The following is a 21,796-nucleotide window of genomic DNA, read 5'->3' on the forward strand; positions in this document are numbered from 1 at the left end:
GTTCATTTCAGTGCGGGAATAAAAGGGGAAACTTCTCCGCGCTTGAAATTGAGACAACCCTTAATGTGAGCCAAACGCTAACAGTGAACTATTTTTCAGTCACTTACTTCGCTTTATCATCTGCTATTCTACTTTTCGTTACTCTAGTTAATTAAATATATTGCAACAAAATGTTTCAAAAAGGACGAACTGTTCACTCAAAAGATAAAAATATCATCAAATTTATGAAATATTTAATGTTAAAAAAATGCACATAATGTTAGCGAAATAAATATTTTTGTCATACGATCACCAAATAGCAACCTTGTTCAGGATTGTTCACATCCTTCTCCCAAAAATAGCAAAATAGTATCGTCGGATACCACGTGATGAAGGCGGGGCAAAGTGCCAACTACTGGTGAACGAATAATAGTAGATAGGAGATTTTCAAAATTCAGAATTATCTGTTTAGCTTTGAATAAATACGCAATTCTGAAAATTTAAAATGATTAAAATTTCTATTATATTAACTATCATTTATTTCTATTATATTAACTATTATTTATTTCTATTATCTTAACTATTATTTATTTCCCATATATTAACTACTCATTTAGTTTACAATAACCAGCACTTTCATTCCATAGGAGATGACAGTCGAATTCTTTCTCTGGACAAGGTGGTCATTGCGGCATCGGCAATCATTTGCATCGTGGTCATCATAGGCGCACTGATAGTTATCCTACTCTATTTTCGAAAACGAGAGGGACGAAACGGATCGTCTCTGTCTTCAATGCATCCACATCACACAAACACTCTAACAGCTGTGCTACCTCCTCTGGTAAAACAACAAATACCACCAGAAACTGATTGGGAAACACTTTCCTGGAACAGTGGCCGAAGCAGTCCGAAAAATAACGGTCACAACTGCTTGGTTGGAAAATCTGGAAGCACCAGTCACAGTTTCGTGCTCAATGATGGCCAGTTCCAGATCAACAAAGCCATAGCAAATGGTTTTGCGAAGTCTTTCTCAACAAGAGATAACGATTCTAGACTGTCTTATTCGCACATCTCAAAAGTAAATTACATTTCAAGTATTTATTTTATTACAAGAAGGTTCGAAATTTTATTATTTAAATGCATTGATAATCAGATTAAAAAAAATACTGTAACTACACAAGCAGCAAAATAAGTTGGGTGCTCATTGGACCAATATTCACGAATCTTGACTCAATAAGTGTTCAAAGGGCCGTTATTTTCCGATATTGGTCCTATATAGAATTGTCCGATTCGCCCGTTATTTTACAACCAATATTGACCCTATATAAAGTTTTCAGATTCACCCGATAATTTCAATTCATTATTCAGCCAATATAGGCCCTATATGAACCGTTATTGGTCCTATATAATAATATTAAAAACCAATATTAAAAAATCTAGACATCCCAATATTGGTCCTTCGGTGAATGATCATGTAGGACCGCAATCGCCAGTTGTATTTGCTCCTAAAATTTACTTTTTGAGGCAACGCAACTATCTCTGACACAGAATCGCAGCGACACGGCGACATTGTCGCAGAACGTTACAGCGTTTTTGCAGAAAGAATTTTCCTTCAGAAAGTAAACAATTTTTGTTTCCTTTTCTGCAGAAATGTTTGAAAGATTTTTTCTCTAAAATTACATTTAAAAGATGCCTTTTTCACGCATCGGAGGGAAAAAATTTTCATAATTTTTCGATTCTTATTTGAGAAGAATGAAAAATAAAGAATATTGAATCGAAAAATTCTTTTCTGCAGAAATGTTTCCAAGATTTTTTCTTCCACAATTATATTCCAAAGATGCCTTTTTCAAAGTCCTTTTCTGCAGAAATGTTTGAAAGATTTTTTTTCTCTAAAATTACATTTAAAAGATGCCTTTTTCACGCATCGGAGGGAATAAATTTTCATAATTTTTCGATTATTATTTGAGAAGAATGAAAAATAAAGAATATTGAATCGAAAAATTCTTTTCTGCAGAAATGTTTCAAAGATTTTTTTCTTCCACAATTATATTCCAAAGATGCCTTTTTCATGCATCAGAGGAGAATAAATGCTCGTCATTTTTTTATTCTTATTTGGGAAAAATAAAAATGAAAACATTTTGGTTTTCTTTTCCTTCACAGATTTTACGATTTTTAATTATTTTCTTTACCTGATGAAGATTTACAAAAAGCGAAAAAATAAATAATTAATGTGTTTTCCTCTAACAAAATATGAGAATATCGCCCACTATATTAGAATAAAAAAAAAATATTAAATATTCATTTTAAAAAAATGCAAACAATTTTATTATATCAGAATAAGTTGTTTTTTTTTTTTTTTGTAAATACAACGTTTCTGTTACTTTAAATTTAATTAATATCGCATATTAGTTATTATTAAAAGTATTTTGCAGAAAGATATTAGTGTTAGAGAGGTTTGTCGCAGAAATCTCAAAAAAATTCTGCCACAGGGAAACTATAACCACGCATATCAATACTTTCCTTCATATTTGTGCTCACAACTGATTCTCTATTTTTTGTTACAGATATCACCAAGTAACTTTAACATCCAGAGGTCAAAATCACTGACTCGACCGAGTGCACACCACATGTCGACCGGTGGATATATCCGAAAGAAAAAGCAAAGGCAGAGTGGAAGGCTGGCATCAGCCAGCTCATCCACAGAATGCGAATCGGACTGGAATGGCAGGTCCATGTGGAAAGATAACGATGTAGACATCTACATAAGCCAAAATCACATGATGTCGGGAACCAACAAGTACAGAAAAGATTATAGTATAAGGTGATTCACACCATAAATATTAAAGTGATATAAGTCCATTAACAATACAGTGAATATGTTTCAAGGACAATTAAATCACTGTTGCCCTTATTTCACATTCGATTTGTTTCAAGGAAAAAAACAAATGCTAGAATTCTATAAACTTCGCATTTATTTTAAATGTGTTTCATGGAAGGACAAGAAAAATTGTAGAATTCATATATGTTTTAAGGACATATATGTTATATGTATGGACATATGTTTTAAGGACAAAAAAGTACAACATACAATGAGCTTAGAGGCACATCATTTATGTGCTTTTCACATTATTTGTGAATCAACAAAATGTTTGTAAATAAAAATGTTGATTGGGCTGGAGATTTTGAAGAAATTTCCAATGAACTCTGAAGAAAACAAATGGCAGCTGCATTTTTATTTCTTCCCGAAAGAGTATATTAACTGTATAAATCTTATATTATTTACATCGATTATTGCAAACTGAAAGTGAGTTACGGAAACAAGTCACTCCTTTATTTTTCTCAAATGAATTTTAAGTATTTGAAACTGTGGTACAAAAAAAACTTCATTACAAAAATAAAAAAACTTTAAATTGTTTAAAGCACAAATACTGTGTGAGTTTTATGTGTATGTCGAACACTAAAAGTTTTTGAATTATTTGAAAATCATTATTTGAATTTTATGAGCTTTATTCACTATATATTTTGAAATGGTAAAAAGTTTATTCTAATTAGAATGGTGATTACAAACTAAGGTAAGTTGAAACCAATTACAATCAATTTAACAAATTAAATTCAGAATACATTATAGTTTAAAATGTATTCTAATTCTTATACTAATACCATGATAGTTTATATGTAGTAGGACTGTGCGATAAATCGATACATAGGAAAATATTGATTCTTTGCAATCATCTCCAATCCGATGCTTCTATTGGCAATTTTGCGAAGCATCGGAAATTGTGATTTACTGAGATGTGTATGATATTTCCCGATGTATCGTTTACATCGATGTCTACACGCACGATGTTGAGCATTGTTTCCGATAGTTCATCGATGTCTGCAAGCTCGCGCGAAGAGCATTTTCCTCCGTAAGTATGCAGTGATAGCTGTGGAGATGATCGTTACCTTTCTCCGATTTTTTTTGCATCGTGATTCACAGTCATGCTGACATGATGAATCCGAATGTGATTGAAAATCGAAATGTTGTGCAAATCCTGTTGATTTTTTAAAAATCATTTCAACCGTTTAAGGCTTTTTAACCGCTATTTTGCAGACATCCACGTCTTTAAATATTGAGATATAATTATAAAAAAAATGCAACGCACAAAATTGCAAATTTATGCAGCACTAAATATAAAACATGAATGTACCGAAACATCGCAAAGCATCAAAATATAGCGATGTAAGCGTGACGATACATCGCAATGCCAAAATCTCAACATCGCCCAGTCCTAATATGCAGTATAATATAGTTTAAAATGTATTCCTTCACATTAAATTACTTTAAACACAGGTATTATTCTCAATTAACAATGTCTTAATTTTTAAAAAAATGCATATTTTATTTTGTAAACACAATTGTTTAATTAATTGTATGTCATTATTTGAGATATTTGAAATAGATCTTTGAAACAGTTTCCCTTTTTCCTGAAAGCAGCTATTCCTGAATTATAATTTTTTTTTTGCAATTAAAAAAGTGATCAAAAACGGAAATGAGTAGTCTCTACTTTACTAAATGAAAATCTGTAGACATTTGATGTAAGGGAAGAATATTTAATAAAAAGAACAATAACAAAACCATATACAATTTATTAAACTACAGTGGAACATCGTTCATACGACGCCGAAGGGACCACCGAAAAACGTCGTATAAACGATAACGTCGTATAATCGATTTTTACTTCTAAAACTGAAACTTACTCTGTTTTCAGTTAATTTTAATGTTTAACGTGTTGATTTACATAAATTTCTAAATTAGACAAATCAAAACAAACAAATAACCAAAGAAGAAAAATTGCAGTGAGCAATTTGAATGTATGTTAGCTTTAATTATATTTTCTTGCTATTAGTCTCTACAATGCTTTGAATAGCGAGTTGAACTTATTGCTTTCTACTTGTATGATGTAATTGTAGATTTCTAATCACGGCCAAATCTAATGGCTGAAGTGCACTTGTGCAATTTGCAGGAAAAAAGAGAGCTTTAACATTTTCCAAAATAATTAGTATCGATGGGTGCGCTGGACATTGGTTGATGAATAGCAAAATTTTTCGTTTTTGCCTCTTCATAACATTGTTTAGTTTTTTCAGTCATCTAGTAAAAATTACGGTCGTCATCCAAGCATTCTTGTTGGCACCCTTTTCTGTATCATTCATGTTGGCAAATTACGCCCTTTTTTAAAATACACAAGAAAAAAGAAAAAAATTAAATAAACGTGAACAAAATCTAAAAACCGACGTATAACCGATTCTGTGCGTCGTATAAACGATATATTTTTACATTAAAATGAATAGGAATGATTTGGGACCACACTAAAACGTCGTATAAATGTAAACGTCGTATAAGTGATCGTCGTATAAACGATGCTCCACTGTATATATTAATATTTGATTATTTTAAATAATTTTTAACATAAAAGAGTATAATTTAATTTAAATTCATAAATATAATATTTAAATTGAAAATAATTAATACTCCCCAAACAAAATATACACCAATACAGTTTTAATCTTAGTTCGATTATTAACAATACACAAGAGCTATATTTATTGGCAGAGAGGTAATCCAAAAACAAAAGTAATACATGTGCGTGCGACATTATCACAATTCAGATCAGAGATTTATGAATAAATGCTTTCAGAAAAAATGCCCTTTCAGAAAAAATTAAAAAAATAATAAATTCAAAAAAAAAAAAACCTAAAGCATTATTGAGGTTAATATTGCAACTAATTGATTTTTTTGAAAAACATACCTATTTTTTAAAAAGACATTCATCACATGAGTCACATTAAAGCTAAATTCTATATTGTGGTATAGTTAAGAAAAACTCAATACTAAGACTTAATTACTAAATTTAAAATAATATTACTTTCGTAATTGAATTATTTGGATTATTCAAAATAATGTTCGATCATAAGAACTTCATATAATCTAGGTCTCATAAACTTATTAAATTATGGCATAATCTGTTAAACAATGCCGTCTTTAAAGGGCATATATATATATTAACTTGTTTTAGGTCCATTGATCATTTTATTATAAAAATAGAAAGTCTCATATTTTAACAAACTTTTACTCACCTTAATTTTTTTTTATATTAAATGTTACAGAAAGAGAACGTATTTTATGTAACAGGCAGAGTATAGTTATTTTCCCACATTATTTGCATGAAATGTTACAGTAAAGAAAGAGAACGTATGTTATATAACAGTACATACCATGGCAGAGTATAGTTATTTTCCCATCGATGTCTCATCTCAAGTAAAAAGTCTTGCCAGAGCTGGGCCACTGCTGGCAGACCTCCATAGCTATGATTCACCTGACACATTGCAAGAGCTAAACGCCACGTAAGGCTATCGACAGGTGCACTTTTGAAGGAACGCATATGTTCCTACAAAGAAAACAAAAATTTTGATTGAAAGAAAACACTACTGAAATAACCCTAACAAAGTAAATATTTATAATAGCAATCAGAATTAAACCTATAAACACAGATAATTTTACCAGCAGGAAATAATTATTTAAACAGTAGAGTTAATTTTTTTAAAAATGGAATATGAATAAAAAGGCAGTGTTTTTAGGGGGTTGGGTGGGGTTTTTTTTTTAAAAAAAAAGGACAAAGAGGGTGCATTTACAGGGATCAAAGGTAAGGCAGGGTGGAGTGCCCTTCCAAAAACACTTAGAGAGAACATTGCTGAAGCTATATTTGTATCCAAAAGTAGTCAATAATTTTTATATTTCAGTTAATTTTACAGAATTGTTAATGTAAAAGCCAATGGAAAAATGTAACAAAATTTAAAATGCATGCATGTATATTTTCCAATAAAAATATATTAAGTAAATTACAAAAAAGGAAATGGATTGACTGATTCAAATTCTTATCAAACTTTTCAATTGAAAATAACAACATTGAAGAATAAAAAATTATGCTTCTCAGATAAACGTTCGCACAATGTATGAGCATTTTACATTCAATTAGACATTAGACACTTATTCATTAGTTCTATTTAATTCTCAAGACCTGTGAATTCAGCAGCCTGATATTTCAGCTAATTCTGAAACTGTTATTTATATAACAATAAAATAGGTTCATCAAGTTATATAAAGTCAAATTAATTTGCTTTTTTTTTCCTTCAGTATATTCACAGCTATTAATGAATTTTATCTATAACGTTAGAGTTCAGTCAAAAGAAGCTTGATCATCAGGGTTCAATAGTAAGAAGCACTGTCCTTAATTAAATCATTAGCTGGGTTTAAGGTAAATTTCAGGCATATTGTGTTGCCTGTCAAGAAAAATTAGTGATTGGTTATAAACTCAAGAAGACAAATCACATGATTTTATTTGGTAAATAAAAGCTGGAATGACCTCAAAGGTACTGGAGAGATGCTATCAAGCAAAAAAGATAGCACGATATGGTGTTAATGCAAGCTTCGTAGTGTTTCAAAATAAATAAAAAAAACAGGAAAATATTTTCCATAAAAAATATCAGTACATTTTTTGGTATAATTTGTAATCAGAACATTTTAAATATAAATATATACTAGATAATTTTTAAGAAGGGGAAACAAATAGCTTCTTAAAAAAAAGTGCAACTAACAGGTTTGAAAATTTCCCTTTTTGTTTAGCATATTTCTCGAACTTTTTTTAAAAAAAAAAAAAGAAAAAGAAAAGGCAACACTACACTTATTCAAAAACAATTAAGATTTACAGTGTATTAAAGCTAACACCATAAGAAATTGGTGAATTTCCCCACACTTTAATGATTGTCTTCGAAACTTATCAAAATAATAAGCACTAAAATAATTCTCTACGATCTAAAAATAAAGTGCAGTACAACGTTACTTTACCTTTTAAGATAATGAAGACTGTTAGTGAAAACTATGAACTATTTTAAACAAAAGTAAAAGCATTGAGAAAAAAACCTTTTTTCATAAGGCAGAAATTCATTACTCACTCAAAAGAGTGACACATCTGCTAGAAGACTAGTTTATTCTAATAGTTAATGCACTTAGAATTCACAGATTTATGTTATTGTTTAATTGTGTAGATACAACTAATAAATTTAGTTCATTTTATTAAGCAGTATGCAGTTAACAAATTTACATGAAAAATTAGCATTTTTTAGACAACTGCAGTAGTGCAAATTGCGAATAGGGATTTAAACTATTTTACAAGAAATAATTAAGTACAAAAACAAGGAACAATTGCTCCATAATACTAAGCTAAGTAAGAAAATAAATATTAGAAAAAAAGATTAATAGTTTTTCAGTACATGCAAAGTTACTCAAAAACTCAAATTCTGTTTTATTAAAAAAAAATATGTATTTTTCTGTATTTTCATATATTATTAAAACTCTGGCTAATTTTTACTTATTTGAATCTCTATTATATAATAAGATCAACTATGAAAAAAAAAATTTCATAGTTTCATACTTTATATTTCTTTAGAAAAAATATTATTTTACCATGATTAACCATTAAAAAAATTTTCCACAGAAGTACTTCAAAATTTTTTCGGATAATTATTATTTATTATTGTTGAATTTTTTTTGCATGTTTACTTTTTCATGTTTTAAAGAGCAAAATTTTAAATTTTTATTAAGTTTATAAAGAATTTAGGGTAGGGTGCGAAGTCAAATTTCTTACCAAAAATAATCACCTCTTTAAAGTACTTTTTAATCACTCAAAAAATATTTCTAAGCACTATATGCATTAACAAAATGCAAAATGGTTTTACATGATCATGATAAAATAACTAGTTTCTGACAAAGAACTCTTTTCTTGAATTTATTAGCCAACATAAAAAGATCGAGAGATTTTTCGGTTCGATTCCAGAGGGTGGAAAATGAAGCCTGAAACTAAGAATATCTTGAAAAATGCAGCAGAGTTGCACATGAGAGAGCAAGAATCTCACCGAACCAAACTCAGTATACGCACATGCAAACCCGCAAGTATTTCATCAAACATGTAATATGATTGGCGCTTTTATGCGCTACGAACTGACGGTACGCCGAAATGGATTGTGGTTGACTGAATTGTGAAAATGTTGAATAGAACAATGATAAAATCACGCTTTTGCATAATGCGCAGCAAAAATCGACACGGGGAAGAAAAAAAATTCTCATTTTCAAAAAGGGAAAATTAAGCACTTTTTAAAAACTTCCCATGTAAAAAGCACTATTAAGGGCTTTTAAAAATTGAAAATCAAAATTAAGCGCCTTTAAGCACTTTTTAAAAACGCTCGCAACATGTAGCAAAAAAGAATAAATATGCATCTTAAATGATATAAATGATTTTTATACATCGTTCCATTTAAAAGAAATTGATACTACAAACTAAATATTATTACATATAATCACAATCTGAAAAATGCAACTGCATTATAAAATATAAACGTACTTGAATTTTAGAAAATGCAGAATTAGCATGAAGGTCACTCATAAAATTCACAGAGTCTTTCCATTCATCACAATCCTAAGTGAAAAATAAATAATTATATTAAACTGAAACCAAAAAGAACATCTTAATTTAAAGATAAAATTATCTTTTTGTCAATATAAACTTTAAAGAGGCTCAAGGGGTGGAGCGCTCGCCTCCCAATGAGGTGACCCAGATTCGATCCCAGCGATAGCTGGTTGATTTGAATTTCGCACCCGGCTCGTACCGACCACAGTGCTGACATAAAATATCCCTAGTGGTAGATGGATCATGGGTTAGAGTCCCTTTGCTACCAAGCAAACCGCTGGAGGTTCTCGTGGTTTCCCTCTCCATTTATCGCAAATGTGGGTTAGTTCTATCAAAAACATAATGAACAGTGGAACATAAATAATTCAAGTATTCAAAATCATCTTTAAATAACAAATGTAATGCATTTTTAAGAAACTTTGGCAAATCTGTCAATGATTTTTTCAACATCCAAATCAATTTCTCGATGAATGTTTAGTAATGCGAGTCCATTTAATCGTTCTTGATTTTGAGTTGCTCTAAGCCAAGTTTTGAGGCGTCGAAGAGTTGATGAGGAACGTTCTGCTGTTGCTGCACTAACTGGCAGAGTTATTCAAATTCTAAACAACATATTGATTGATTGGTACAAATCGATGTCACAGGCATTAATAATCTTGGAAAGATCGTTGGGCACTTCAAGTCCTGCTTACAAGTCTAGAAACCGTGAAGAACATAATTAGATGGGGGGGGGAATCGATTTGTCCGGCCTACCTAGGTGTATATGCCTCCTTGAATAATTTTTGAAATATTTTATTTCTTTCATAAACTATAAAAAAAATATAAAAAAATTCTTTAAATTTTTTTTTTGGGGGGGGGACCCTCCGCTGGATCTGCCACTGATTCAGGAGTTCCCTTGTCTTCTGGTTTAGGTTCAAAATTACAAGAGTACGGAGTTGGACATTAGTAGTCATAAACCCGAACTTGGGTTGGCTGTTCAATGACAGTTATAAAACAAAATAGATACTTAAAAGTACTTAAATCATACTAAGAATACAATGACTCTTCTCAATACTTACAGGTAACACATAAATTAGTACAACAATTTCAAAACATGAAGAAATGTAAAATTTACAATTATAGTCAGAAAAATCATATTAGGTTAGAAAAAAAATTTTAAGCTAAAACTCAGCAAGACAGTTATAAGGTAAAATAAATAAATAAAAAGAAATCATAAATAAAAAATTTTTAAAACACTTTGTTGCATGAAGCAAATTAAAAAAATATATGTTATTAAAAAAAGCCGCAGCAAAATTAACTAAAAGCATTTCCTTTCGAAAAAATTTCAACAGCATTCTGAGAAGAAAATAACTCATTTTAAAACTCTTAAGTTTCAAGGATCTATTAACATTAACCGGCTCTAAATAATCTAAAATATGAATAAATTTTTAGGCTTTTAAAATTCAAAAAAAAAATTTTTTTTTAATTTTTGAAAACATAATCTTAGCCTTAGTACACCTGAGCCGAGTTATTAGAATTTAAGGTAATCTGAAAGAGGTTGAAAAAAAACAATTTTGAAACTCCACTTTTCAACATGAGAATCAAGCGGAAAAAAGAAAGTGTTCAAATAGATATCCGCAAAACCACTTCAGGATCAATCAAAAGTTAAAAAGGATTTACAAAAAACTCTTTTAAATTAGATGAAAACAAATAATTAATGATAAAAAACAAATAAAAAACAGATCACTTCAAATTTGAACAAAACTAAAAATAACAGTACCATGCATATATTTCTGAGAATATATCGAATTTGTATAGACGTGAATTTTCACTAAAATTTCTCATTTTAAAAAAAAAAATTACAATAATTAATAATTCGAACTAATTAATAATTCGAAAATAATTAATAAAATAATTAAAATAATTAATAATTCGAAACCTGTGCATAGAAAAAAACTTTTTGTTGTCCTTGCCATTAAGGCAAAGGATGCCATTCTTGTTTTCCAGTGGCGCCATCTATGGCCAAAAATTAGACTTCTGCACATCCATACGTCAAACCCGTTTATAGAGCGGACCCATTCATGCATCCGCAGATTGTAATTTTTTACTTGAACCAGAGAACGCTCAATATCCAACTCATTACCTACGGAGATATAATTTGTTATAGGGACATGGAGGACTTCATGACTTGACAGACTTAACGTGCATCAGTCACCATTTACTACATGGGAAGTCTTCGGCTGACTGGATTCGAACTCCCATTCTCACAAACGGGAGCCCAGTGCCATGCCAACCAGGCTATCCTGGCCGTAAAGTGAAAATATACAAAAAATAGTCAGTATAAAGCTCACCGGTTCTGCAGGTGTAGGAGCTGAATCAGGAAAAATGTACTGCAATATTTTGATAAGAACTTCTTCACTTATCAGTGTATTTTCGTGATACTCAGACTGTCGTCTTAACCTCGGTTGGGGAAGGATAGCGGAGAGGCTCGGTAAAGGAACAGGATGATTGGGATGGGCAAGTTTATCTAAAGCTTGAGTAATATTTTGACCTCCTGCAATGAGAAATGAATAAATATGCCATACATAACATATGCAATAGTGATATCATGTAATAATGGTATTGTATAATAATAACGGTATCAAGTTAATGAGAATAAAAGCTATTCTGGAAAAGTTCTTCATCAAAAAAAAAAAAACTTTTTTTAGAAAATAATGTGCTAGTTTCATAACTGTAGAGTGTTCTAAATAATTATTCATAACTATGAGATTAAATTTCGTTCATCTATGTATAGTGCAGTACTATACAAAATATTCGTTTATCTATATATAGTGTTATATGAAAAGGAAGCAAAAAATTACAATGAAGAAAAGCCACAATTTTTTTTAAAAATCTTTTACAATTTTATTTTAAAAAGTAACTACAACACTATTCTGTTTGGGGTCATAAAAATATCCAAGCATTGTGAAATGACAATTCATATGAATAATCAAAGTGGAAAAATAGTATTTCACAGTTTCTTTTTTTTTTTTTTTTTTAAAGTTTCGGAAATTTTTTAGTATCAGAGAATAAAAGAGGTATAAGAAGGAACCTTTCTTTAATATCTTTCTGATCTTGATTTTGCAGACACCTTATGTTCAATAACCAACACCATACATGCAAACAAACATGCATCCAGACATGCAAACAAACGCAAACATTTTAAATGTAGAGGCAAAGAAAATAGGCATATTATAAACCAAAATAAAACTAAAATTTTGAAAATTAATCCTAAGCAAATTAATGATATAATCTTAGAAAACAACAATCTAGAGTAAATAAGCAGTTTTAAGTTTCTTGGAAGTATAATTAACAACAAAAGAGTAACTGATGAAGATATATTAAATAGATTAAACAAGCCCGAATTAGTTATGATATTCTCGATAAACTCTGGAAAAACAAATTCAACAAAAATTAGAATTTTCAATACTAATGTTAAATCTGTTCTACTATATGGATCTAAAGGAAAGCAGTTGAAAGTTGGAACTTTTTAATATTGATTCCACTTTTAAGTACTTTGCTATATCTTAAAAACTTTTTAAGAAAATTAAAAATACGCTATAAAATAAACTTGCACATAATTACAGAATTTGTTTGTCCAAAGAAAAATACATGGAAAAAAATTTAATGATTATTTATAATTTTTATTATTTTGATGATAATTGATAGCAAAAAAAAATTACTTGTAAGATATTCAAGTGTTTATATTATTTTAAACTATCTAATTAAAATAAGAAAATACAAAATTTCAGCCAAATCGATCACATAGTTTTCCCGCAATAAAATTTCTAAAAATCCAAATTTGTAACATTTGACTCCTCTCCTGACTTAACCAATGGCACCATACCTTATTGTTTATTACTACCTCTATATTTTAATGCTCAAAAATCAGAATCCGCCAAAAAAAAATTTTCATTCAGAGAAACATGTTTTAATGTTTGATTCTGTAACTTAGTTGATAGTTGGCACTAATTAATTTGCGTATTGGAGATTAACCATTTGAACCATTAAGATTAGGTTTTAGTATGTGAAAATTCCATCATTAATACAAAATTCATTTAGGGCAATAACTCTTCTTTTTGCTAACACTACATAATGTAATAACTGATTAATAATAAGAACTATTCATTTATTTAATAAACTGCTATTATTATATTTTTTGTTTGAGAGTGTAAAATGGTTTTCATTTCATAAATTAAGGCCCCTTCATACAAGTATTAAAATAAATAAATAATCAACCACAAACCTTACCTGTTTCATCTTCATCAGGAGGAACATTTCCCAAAAGTTGATTTTCAGAATAATATCCCAAAGAAAGTGACACAAATTCTTTTAAATACTCAGCTGCAAATGTTAAAAAGTGTGAATATAAAACAATAAGAGCATAAAAAACTAGTTAATTCAAGTAATATATATATATATATATAATTTCGTCTGATTCATTGTCAAAGAAAGAAATAAGTTCATTTGCACAAAAAATAAAAGTTTGTCATATATTGTACTAAAGAACAAAATAAATAAAAAAATTTTAAAAAAAAAGAGAAAAAAAAGCATTTCTATACTTTTTCAAAGATTTATTGTAATTCTGTATTCATTAGTAAAACCTATTAATCCGTTAATAATAGCATAAAGTGTGAAGTTGTGATTGAAATTCCTGCATTTTATAATTACTATATCTATTCACTTTTAACATTAGTAAACATTTCAGTACAAAAATGTTGTCTTACCCATAGAGCAGCTAGGCTTTTCAGCTGTTCGCATTCGCATAGACCACTTAGGTGACAAAACTGGATTCAAGTCCCTTAATAATAAAGAAATACATAAAATAATCAGTTGTAATCAATGAAATACCTAACTTTATAAGAAAAGCATATTAATAAAAATATTTTTTTTTTACTTATATACAACAAACATATTTGGTAATTTATTTTTAACTATTACAATTAAGAATATATGACATTTTAAATATACAGATTTTTTATTACTTAGTTTATGATAAAAGCTCTTAGTCCATAAGATATTAAAGGTTGATCTCATCCTAGGTCATAAAAAAGTCCTGCATTCTGATTAATTTAAAAGTAGTTCTGATTCCCCAGTGTGCATCCTTTTTAGTATTTTTATATACATTTAAATAAAATAAAGCAGTGTTTATTTGAAAAGATAATTCATATGAATTAAAAATTTTCATTCATATGAATTTTCATATGAAATGAAACAATGGACTCAATACTTACATTTTAGTAAAAATTTATTATAAAGATAAATTGGTATTATTATTGATTCATTATAACTATAATGAATAATTATTATTTATGCATAATATCTATAATAAATTTTTATAGTAAGTAATATAATTATAGTTATAATGAATAAATAATATTTATTTATTGCAGATATAATTAATTATATTAATAATACAAGTAATATAATTAATTAAATTATTAATACACTATTAAAAATAATTATAATTAAAACTAATTGTAAAAAATTTTGTTATTTTTCAGCTGATCTAAAATAATGCTAGGCTTTTTATAAAATTATCAAAATTACATCTCCTAAAAATTACAGATATGGCAAATTAAAAAGTAAATATCTTCATTAAAAATTAATCATCTTGTAAAAAAAAAAACAATGATTCAGGTAAATTAAATTGATGTCTTGTTGTAAGCGGTTGACAGCTTAAAAATTGAATTAGATCACTAAATCATTATTCTGTTTATAAGAAAAATAATCTAAAAAATTTTTAGAGATTTAATACAAAACCAGCATTTTAGATCAGGAACGCCACCTCAGCAAACACATGGCTTAAAATATTTTACAACTGATAAATTAAACCTAGATTTAAAGCCAAAAATGCAGCAGATTATAAGTGAAAGAGTTTAAAAGTATGAACATAAACAAAACTACAATATCCAAGAAAAAAATCAGTAGCAGCTAAACTATTTGCTTTGCAGATTTTCATATTTAAAATAAAATTTGAAAAAATAGGAAAAAAAAGTTTGAAATAATAATGAAACCGATTAATATTAATGAGAAAATATTGAGATATGTAATACTTACGAATGCACATCATTATCCACTATTGCATCTTCAAATAAATGAGGCCATGTCACTGACAAATGAAATTCTCTAAGAATAAATTTAAGAAAAATATGTTAAAAATTGTCAGTGAAGTAAAATATTTTATAAAAGATAAATAATCATGAAACTTAGAGTGAATTGTGTTTTATTGAGGAGATGCTTTTCTCACCAAGATCTACTTTTATGATATTAAAATAATAGTTAATTAGCAATGTAATAATTGATAATAAACAATTGATTATTGATTGTTTACTAACTGATCTAACCTCTACTATTAATGTTTTGAACCAAGAATAATCTAAAAAATCAATTTTTCCAATGCCTGCAGTTTAAAAATTAATGTATTTTTATTATTAATTTATTATTATTAATTTATTATTATTGACTTATTATTCTTGATTATTATTCTTGATTATTATTATTGATTTTTATTAATAATTTACTATTATTGGTTTAGTATTATTATTATTAATTATTATTTATCTTCAGCAAAATCTTAATGAAAAGGTGAACTTTATCCCCCTTGCCCAAAAAGGGGCAGATATTTTCCAAGAATTGTTAATCTGCCTTATGTATTAAAAAAGATAATTAGAAGAAATAAAAACTTTATATTTTATTCAAAAGTAACAATCACACTAATCATTAAAAAATATTTTTTAATAATCATATTTTAGTATTGGGATTAATAAAATATACTAAGCATTTCTTTAATTTGTTTTGGTATTTTATTGGCACATAGATTTCGCTTTAATAATTTCAGTATAAATTCTGCTCCTTTTAAGACGTTAGCAGTAATTAAAAAAATGTATTGTTGGAATTCTATGCTCATTCTCTCCTCTAACTTAAATATGATGTTTGCACTATTGTGAATGCCTAGGTAAGCAGCTATTCTAAATTAATGTGTTCTTGTTCAAGCTCTTATCGTAGCAACAGCTGCTTGTGTTGTTTACTTATACTTGCTCCCATTACATTCATCATTATATTTATTAACCATAACAATAAAATGCTACAATAAATGTTCCTACTTTAATATAATTAATCTGGCGCCAAGCCAAAAAAGACTTTAATGAGTTTTCTCTTTCTAAATTAATTCCTGAAACTAAGATTTTAAATAAAACATAATTTCTTTAATATTAATGAGAGAGCCCTAATGGCTCAGGGGATAGAGCATTCGCCTTTCAATGAGGTGAGCCAGGTTCAATCACGGCGAAGGCTGGTCGATACGAATTCTGCAACTGGCTTGCACAGACCACAGTGCTGACGTAATAATATCCTCAGTGGTAGAAGACGGATCATGGGTTAGATTCACCTTGCCGTCAGGCTAACCATGGGAAATTTTTGTGGTTTTCCTCTCCATATAATGCAAATGTGGGTTAGTTCCATCAAAAAGTCCTCCACCAAGGCAAATTTCTACCAATACTTGATCCAGGAGTTGCTTTTTCTTCTAAATTTGGTTCAAAATTACAAAACTACGGAGTTGAACATTAGTTGTCGTAAACCCAAAAATTGGATCACTGTTCAACCATGGTTATAAAATAAAATATCAATGAAAACCACTTTTTTTAATAATGACCTAATATGTAAACCACTTTTTAACCCTTTGAGTTATAAAAAAATAACAAAAGTTATCATCAGGATCTCATGATAAGTGTATAAATACTTACAAAATTGGATCTTCTATTGCTCCACTAGGAAGTCTACCAATATCAGTTGGTGTTATATCTTCACCTAGCTCATCAATTTCTAAAATTAAAAAGAAAAAAATGAGAGATAAATTAATTTATTTCAGTTATGGTTTTTCCAAAAAAAAAAAAAACATTCCTGCAATAACCATTTTTTTTTTTCGGTCATGGGGTTCATGGTTAAGGCTCTGCAATATTGAGATAAACAATTTGGTGATATGGTAAAGTAGCAGCATAGTGCAGCAGTTGCCTTTACTACCCAGGTGAGCTATTACTCATAGATCTTAAGTAGAGAGGGTTACAAAACTGGGTTGTTGAAAAATTTAATATAAAATTATCAACAACAAAAATTAATCAATAAATTTACCTGGTGGCGGTTGAGGCCAACTACATGGGGACCAGTCTTGCAGTATATAAGTAAACCGGATTGATACTGATACTGGAGGAACATCGAAACTTGAAGAAGCCTATAACAAAAATATAAATAATAGTATATGTGATACAGTCATACCTATATTTAACGAATTTCCATTTTGCAAATTTCACTATTTTGCGATTTTTTTCCAGGAACCAAGATCCTTTTGGAAAATTGTTTGCAAAACAACTTCCAAATAGCGAAATGTATTTTCTATTTAGCGAACTTTTCCTTGAGATCCACTTACCCTATTTCCCAAAATTTTTCAGAACATTTCAAACTTGGTCATGCCTTTTATGGGAGAATATTCGAGGAAACTTAACTTTTAGAGAAAGCAGTAAAATCCCTTTCCCTTTTTGTTAGCATTTCAAACGAAAAACTCACACAAAATGAACGGATTTTATCAGAAGCAATTAAACTTAAGAATGCATGTGGTAATGTATGTTTAAAATTACTTTTATAATAAAAGCAGCTATAATTTTATACATAAATTTAGCTTTTTTTAGTTGAAAATGTATGTAGCATGATAGTGTAACACTGGATAATGTTTTGCTCTATTCTTGCTTTCCATGCAGATTTTTTTTTAATTGTTAAGATTTATAAAATAAATAGTAGATACTAGTTTACAACATAAAAGTGTATCCATTGCTATTTTAATTATGTTTAGTGTTTAAAAATTTAAAACTTGTTTTGTGTTGTTTAAGTATTTCAAAAGGTGATATTCCATTTAAAAAATTTTCCATAGAACGAACTTATTATCGGGATTTAGCAACTTCGCTAAATAGAGGTCCGACTGTATTTGTAAAATATATTCTGTTGTCAATACAAAAAATTTCACATATTGTCACCACTTTTATAATTTTCTAAAATATAATAAGTTACAACTTTTGCTCATGCTGTAACTCTCAAGGGTCAGTCTAGGTTTTCTTAAGAGGTACCCCTATTTTGTAAAAATTTAAAATTATATTAAAAAATTAACACAAAAATATGGTAAAGCAAGAATTGTCACTACAAATAAAAATCCTTATGACCAGTAAATTTCAACATATTTTTCCCCATATATTCAAAAAGAATTTTGCTATTTTAAAATTCGGGGCTAAAAATTGTACCTAAATTTAAAAATCCATAAAAAATCATTGTTCATAGTTGAATTTCAACTTGAATTTAATAAAAAAAAAACATGCATTTAACAATACTAGCACTATTATTCCTGAAATAGCATACCAATTTTGACTTGAAAAGAGATAGCAACCCTGAAAGGTGACTGTACTGATTAAAAGCACGATGCAGGTGGACCATATCAAAGCTTGTTCGAACACCTCCTCCTTCACAGACGCCGAGAAAGTATTTTTGCCTCATTTGCTGAAGTTGCACAAACACAGGAATTTGGCTGAAATTAGAAAATAAAAATAGATAGATAGCCCAATAAAGATGATCAACTATTGGATATTAAAAAATATTCATATATTAATAAAATAAATAAATACTTTAAATAGAAAAATTGGAAAAGAATAATTTTTATAGTTTAAAACTTATCCTTTGGTACAATTTTTAAATATGTAGAAACAAATCTTTATTTAAGTTAGACTAAAATTAAAAACTTATAAATGACATGAAATACATCGATAACAAGCCATAAACTCTGCTAACAAATAATAGTGAACCTCTCTATAAAAAGATTAATAGCTTAAAAGTGCCATTTGATTTCCATATTGTTTATAAGAAAATTATGTAAAATAACAATTTAACTTCCTACATTATTTACAATTTCATTCAGACACTCACCCTAAAATCACAATTGCTCCCTAGTTTTCTTTTTATTCTGATAACACTATTGAAAGGAAAACTACTTACCAACTAGTATTATTTACAGCAATATAAACAGAACTTATTAGTTTATAACATTGTTTAGTTTCCACTTTGTTTAGTTTACAACTATTAGTTTACAACATTGCTTATAGTATTATCTTCACACATGTAGAAACAAATTTGTATTTAAGTAAAACAAAAATTAAAAACTTATAAATGGCATTAAAATACATGAATAACAAGCCATCAATTCTGCTAACAAAGTAAATGATAGTGAACCTCCCTAAAAAAGATTTATAGCTTAAAAGTCTCATTTAATTTCCATATTGTTTTTAAAAAAATAAAGCTACATAAAATAATAGTTTTATTTCCTACACTATTTAAAATTTTATTCTGACATTCACCTTAAAATTCAAAATAGTTTCCTAGTTGTTGTTGTTTTTTAAACACTATTGAAAGGAAAACTACTTACCAACTAGTATTATTTACAGCAATATAAACAGAGCTCAAGAGCATTTTTGTACGATCCTCAGTCATTATGGCGTCATTTGTCTTAGCCGGATGAATGACAATAAACTCTCTTAGTCCATACCTGAATAAGTATAAGTTGCACATAAAATTAATTTTTAAAACAAATTTAAAAAATAAATAACACTTAATTTTAAAACAAAAATTTAACTGAAGTGGATCTTTCATAGATTATCAAAAAAAATTCTAACATTCAAATTGTTGTTTAATAGAAGAATTTAATATAAAAAGCATCAATACACAACTATCAGCCATAGAAAGACAAAATTAATAAATAATTTAATAATTGACTGAAAATTTTAAAATTTAACAGAAAACAGCACTATAACATCAGACGGTATGTATAAGTCTCATACATCTAACGTGTATATAAGTGTATCAGGTAATTACCACACATAATATTTTGAAGCAATAACAAAACATTTAACATTTACCCCTGTAGAAGAATTTTCAATCTGCGACAAACCTCTCTAGCACTAATATCTTTCTGCAAAATACTTTTAATAATAGCAAATATATATGTTGCAAAAATTTAAAGTAACAAAAGTGTAGTGTTTACAAACAAAAAACATATATTGATAAAATAAGCTGTATTCAAATTTTTTTAATGGAATATGCAATATTCTAAAACTATGCGATATTCTTTGAAGGAAAAAAATGTCCTAACTATTTCATTTTTGGGCATTTTGCAAATCATCACATTAAAAAAACTAATTGAAAATCGCAAAATCCGTTGCAATAACTACTGAAAAAAGATTGACGACAAAATTACACGAACCAAACTCTTTAATAAGGGAATTCTCAAATGCGTGTTTCATTTCGAGATTCGGTTTTTGCAATAAACATCACATTAAGAACATCGGATTTCAAAAACTACACGAAAATCAATATCAATAACAGTCGAAAATATAATCGTAACACTATGGATTTACAAAATCATTCCAAAACAAAACTACAAAAAATTTTAAGAAAATCTTTCTGCAAGAACTTTCTTTGACAATGTCACCGTAATTCTGCTACGAGGCTGTTTACAGTGCATAAGTTAACATTTCAAACTCCTAAAATTTCACGAGAGTCAGGGGGTCAACTTGTACATTAGCAATAAAGTGAAATATTGTTGCATTATAAACAATGAGATAAATATAAATAACTAATAACTAAAAATGATTGCATAATAATTGGCGTTTGGTGAACAAAATGGACAGAGGAAATTTCGAAATTTCATTATAAATGCTAGAAGAAAAAAATCCTGAAAAGCTATAAAAGTTCGTCCACCAAATAAAGATGGGACAGGACATCCTGGTTTGTAGGGCACTGAGACAATCTCGATGAGATTGTGGGTTTGATCACCGCCGACCGAAGATTCATCGTGTAGTAAATGGTGACTGATGCACGTTAAATCTGTCACGACACAAAGTCCTCCATGTTCCCATAACAAATCATACCTCTTCGGTACTGGTCCAGGAGTTTCCTTGTCTTCTGCATTGGTTCAAAATTACAAGGCTACGGAGTAGAACGTTAGTAGTCGTAAACCCAAAATTGGGTCGGCGGTTCAACGACGGTTATAAAATAAAAAATAAAATATACTAACCATCGTACTAAACAATGCGCTTTGGGAGGAAAGTCATTTTCTTTGGACATCATATCTGCCAAACAGAAAGGTAGAGGTTCACCTAAAATTATAAAATGATTAAATGCATTGTAATCATCATCATATGATTTGAGAGAAAGAACGTGTAGATATAAAAGTCTATGACAAAGTTTTATATGAGAAGAATAATAAA

At 28.7% G+C, this 21,796-nt stretch overlaps 2 protein-coding genes across 2 annotated transcripts in view; one reads left to right on the plus strand and one right to left on the minus strand.

The window, feature by feature from the left end:
- Positions 1–3,462, plus strand: part of LOC107451098 (leucine-rich repeat and fibronectin type-III domain-containing protein hattifattener) — a 46,897-nt gene extending 43,435 nt beyond the window's left edge. Inside the window, exons 8-9 of the mRNA XM_016067088.4 lie at positions 627–1,057; positions 2,544–3,462. Coding sequence (XP_015922574.1) covers positions 627–1,057; positions 2,544–2,804 — 692 coding nt within the window. The 3' untranslated portion in view covers positions 2,805–3,462. The remainder of the gene's footprint in view (positions 1–626; positions 1,058–2,543) is intronic.
- The window catches only part of LOC107451097 (RAB3 GTPase activating protein subunit 1), a 191,381-nt gene that overhangs the window by 163,201 nt on the left and 6,384 nt on the right, over positions 1–21,796 (minus strand). Inside the window, exons 5-15 of the mRNA XM_016067087.3 lie at positions 21,604–21,685; positions 19,957–20,076; positions 18,900–19,065; positions 17,628–17,727; positions 17,243–17,321; positions 15,558–15,626; positions 14,225–14,298; positions 13,749–13,841; positions 11,810–12,012; positions 9,417–9,491; positions 6,235–6,407 (exon numbers count right to left, since the gene is read on the minus strand). Coding sequence (XP_015922573.1) covers positions 6,235–6,407; positions 9,417–9,491; positions 11,810–12,012; positions 13,749–13,841; positions 14,225–14,298; positions 15,558–15,626; positions 17,243–17,321; positions 17,628–17,727; positions 18,900–19,065; positions 19,957–20,076; positions 21,604–21,685 — 1,234 coding nt within the window. The remainder of the gene's footprint in view (positions 1–6,234; positions 6,408–9,416; positions 9,492–11,809; positions 12,013–13,748; positions 13,842–14,224; positions 14,299–15,557; positions 15,627–17,242; positions 17,322–17,627; positions 17,728–18,899; positions 19,066–19,956; positions 20,077–21,603; positions 21,686–21,796) is intronic.

This window comes from Parasteatoda tepidariorum, chromosome 5 (assembly GCF_043381705.1).
Source record: "Parasteatoda tepidariorum isolate YZ-2023 chromosome 5, CAS_Ptep_4.0, whole genome shotgun sequence".
In the NCBI taxonomy this organism is placed as follows: Eukaryota; Metazoa; Arthropoda; class Arachnida; order Araneae; family Theridiidae; genus Parasteatoda; species Parasteatoda tepidariorum.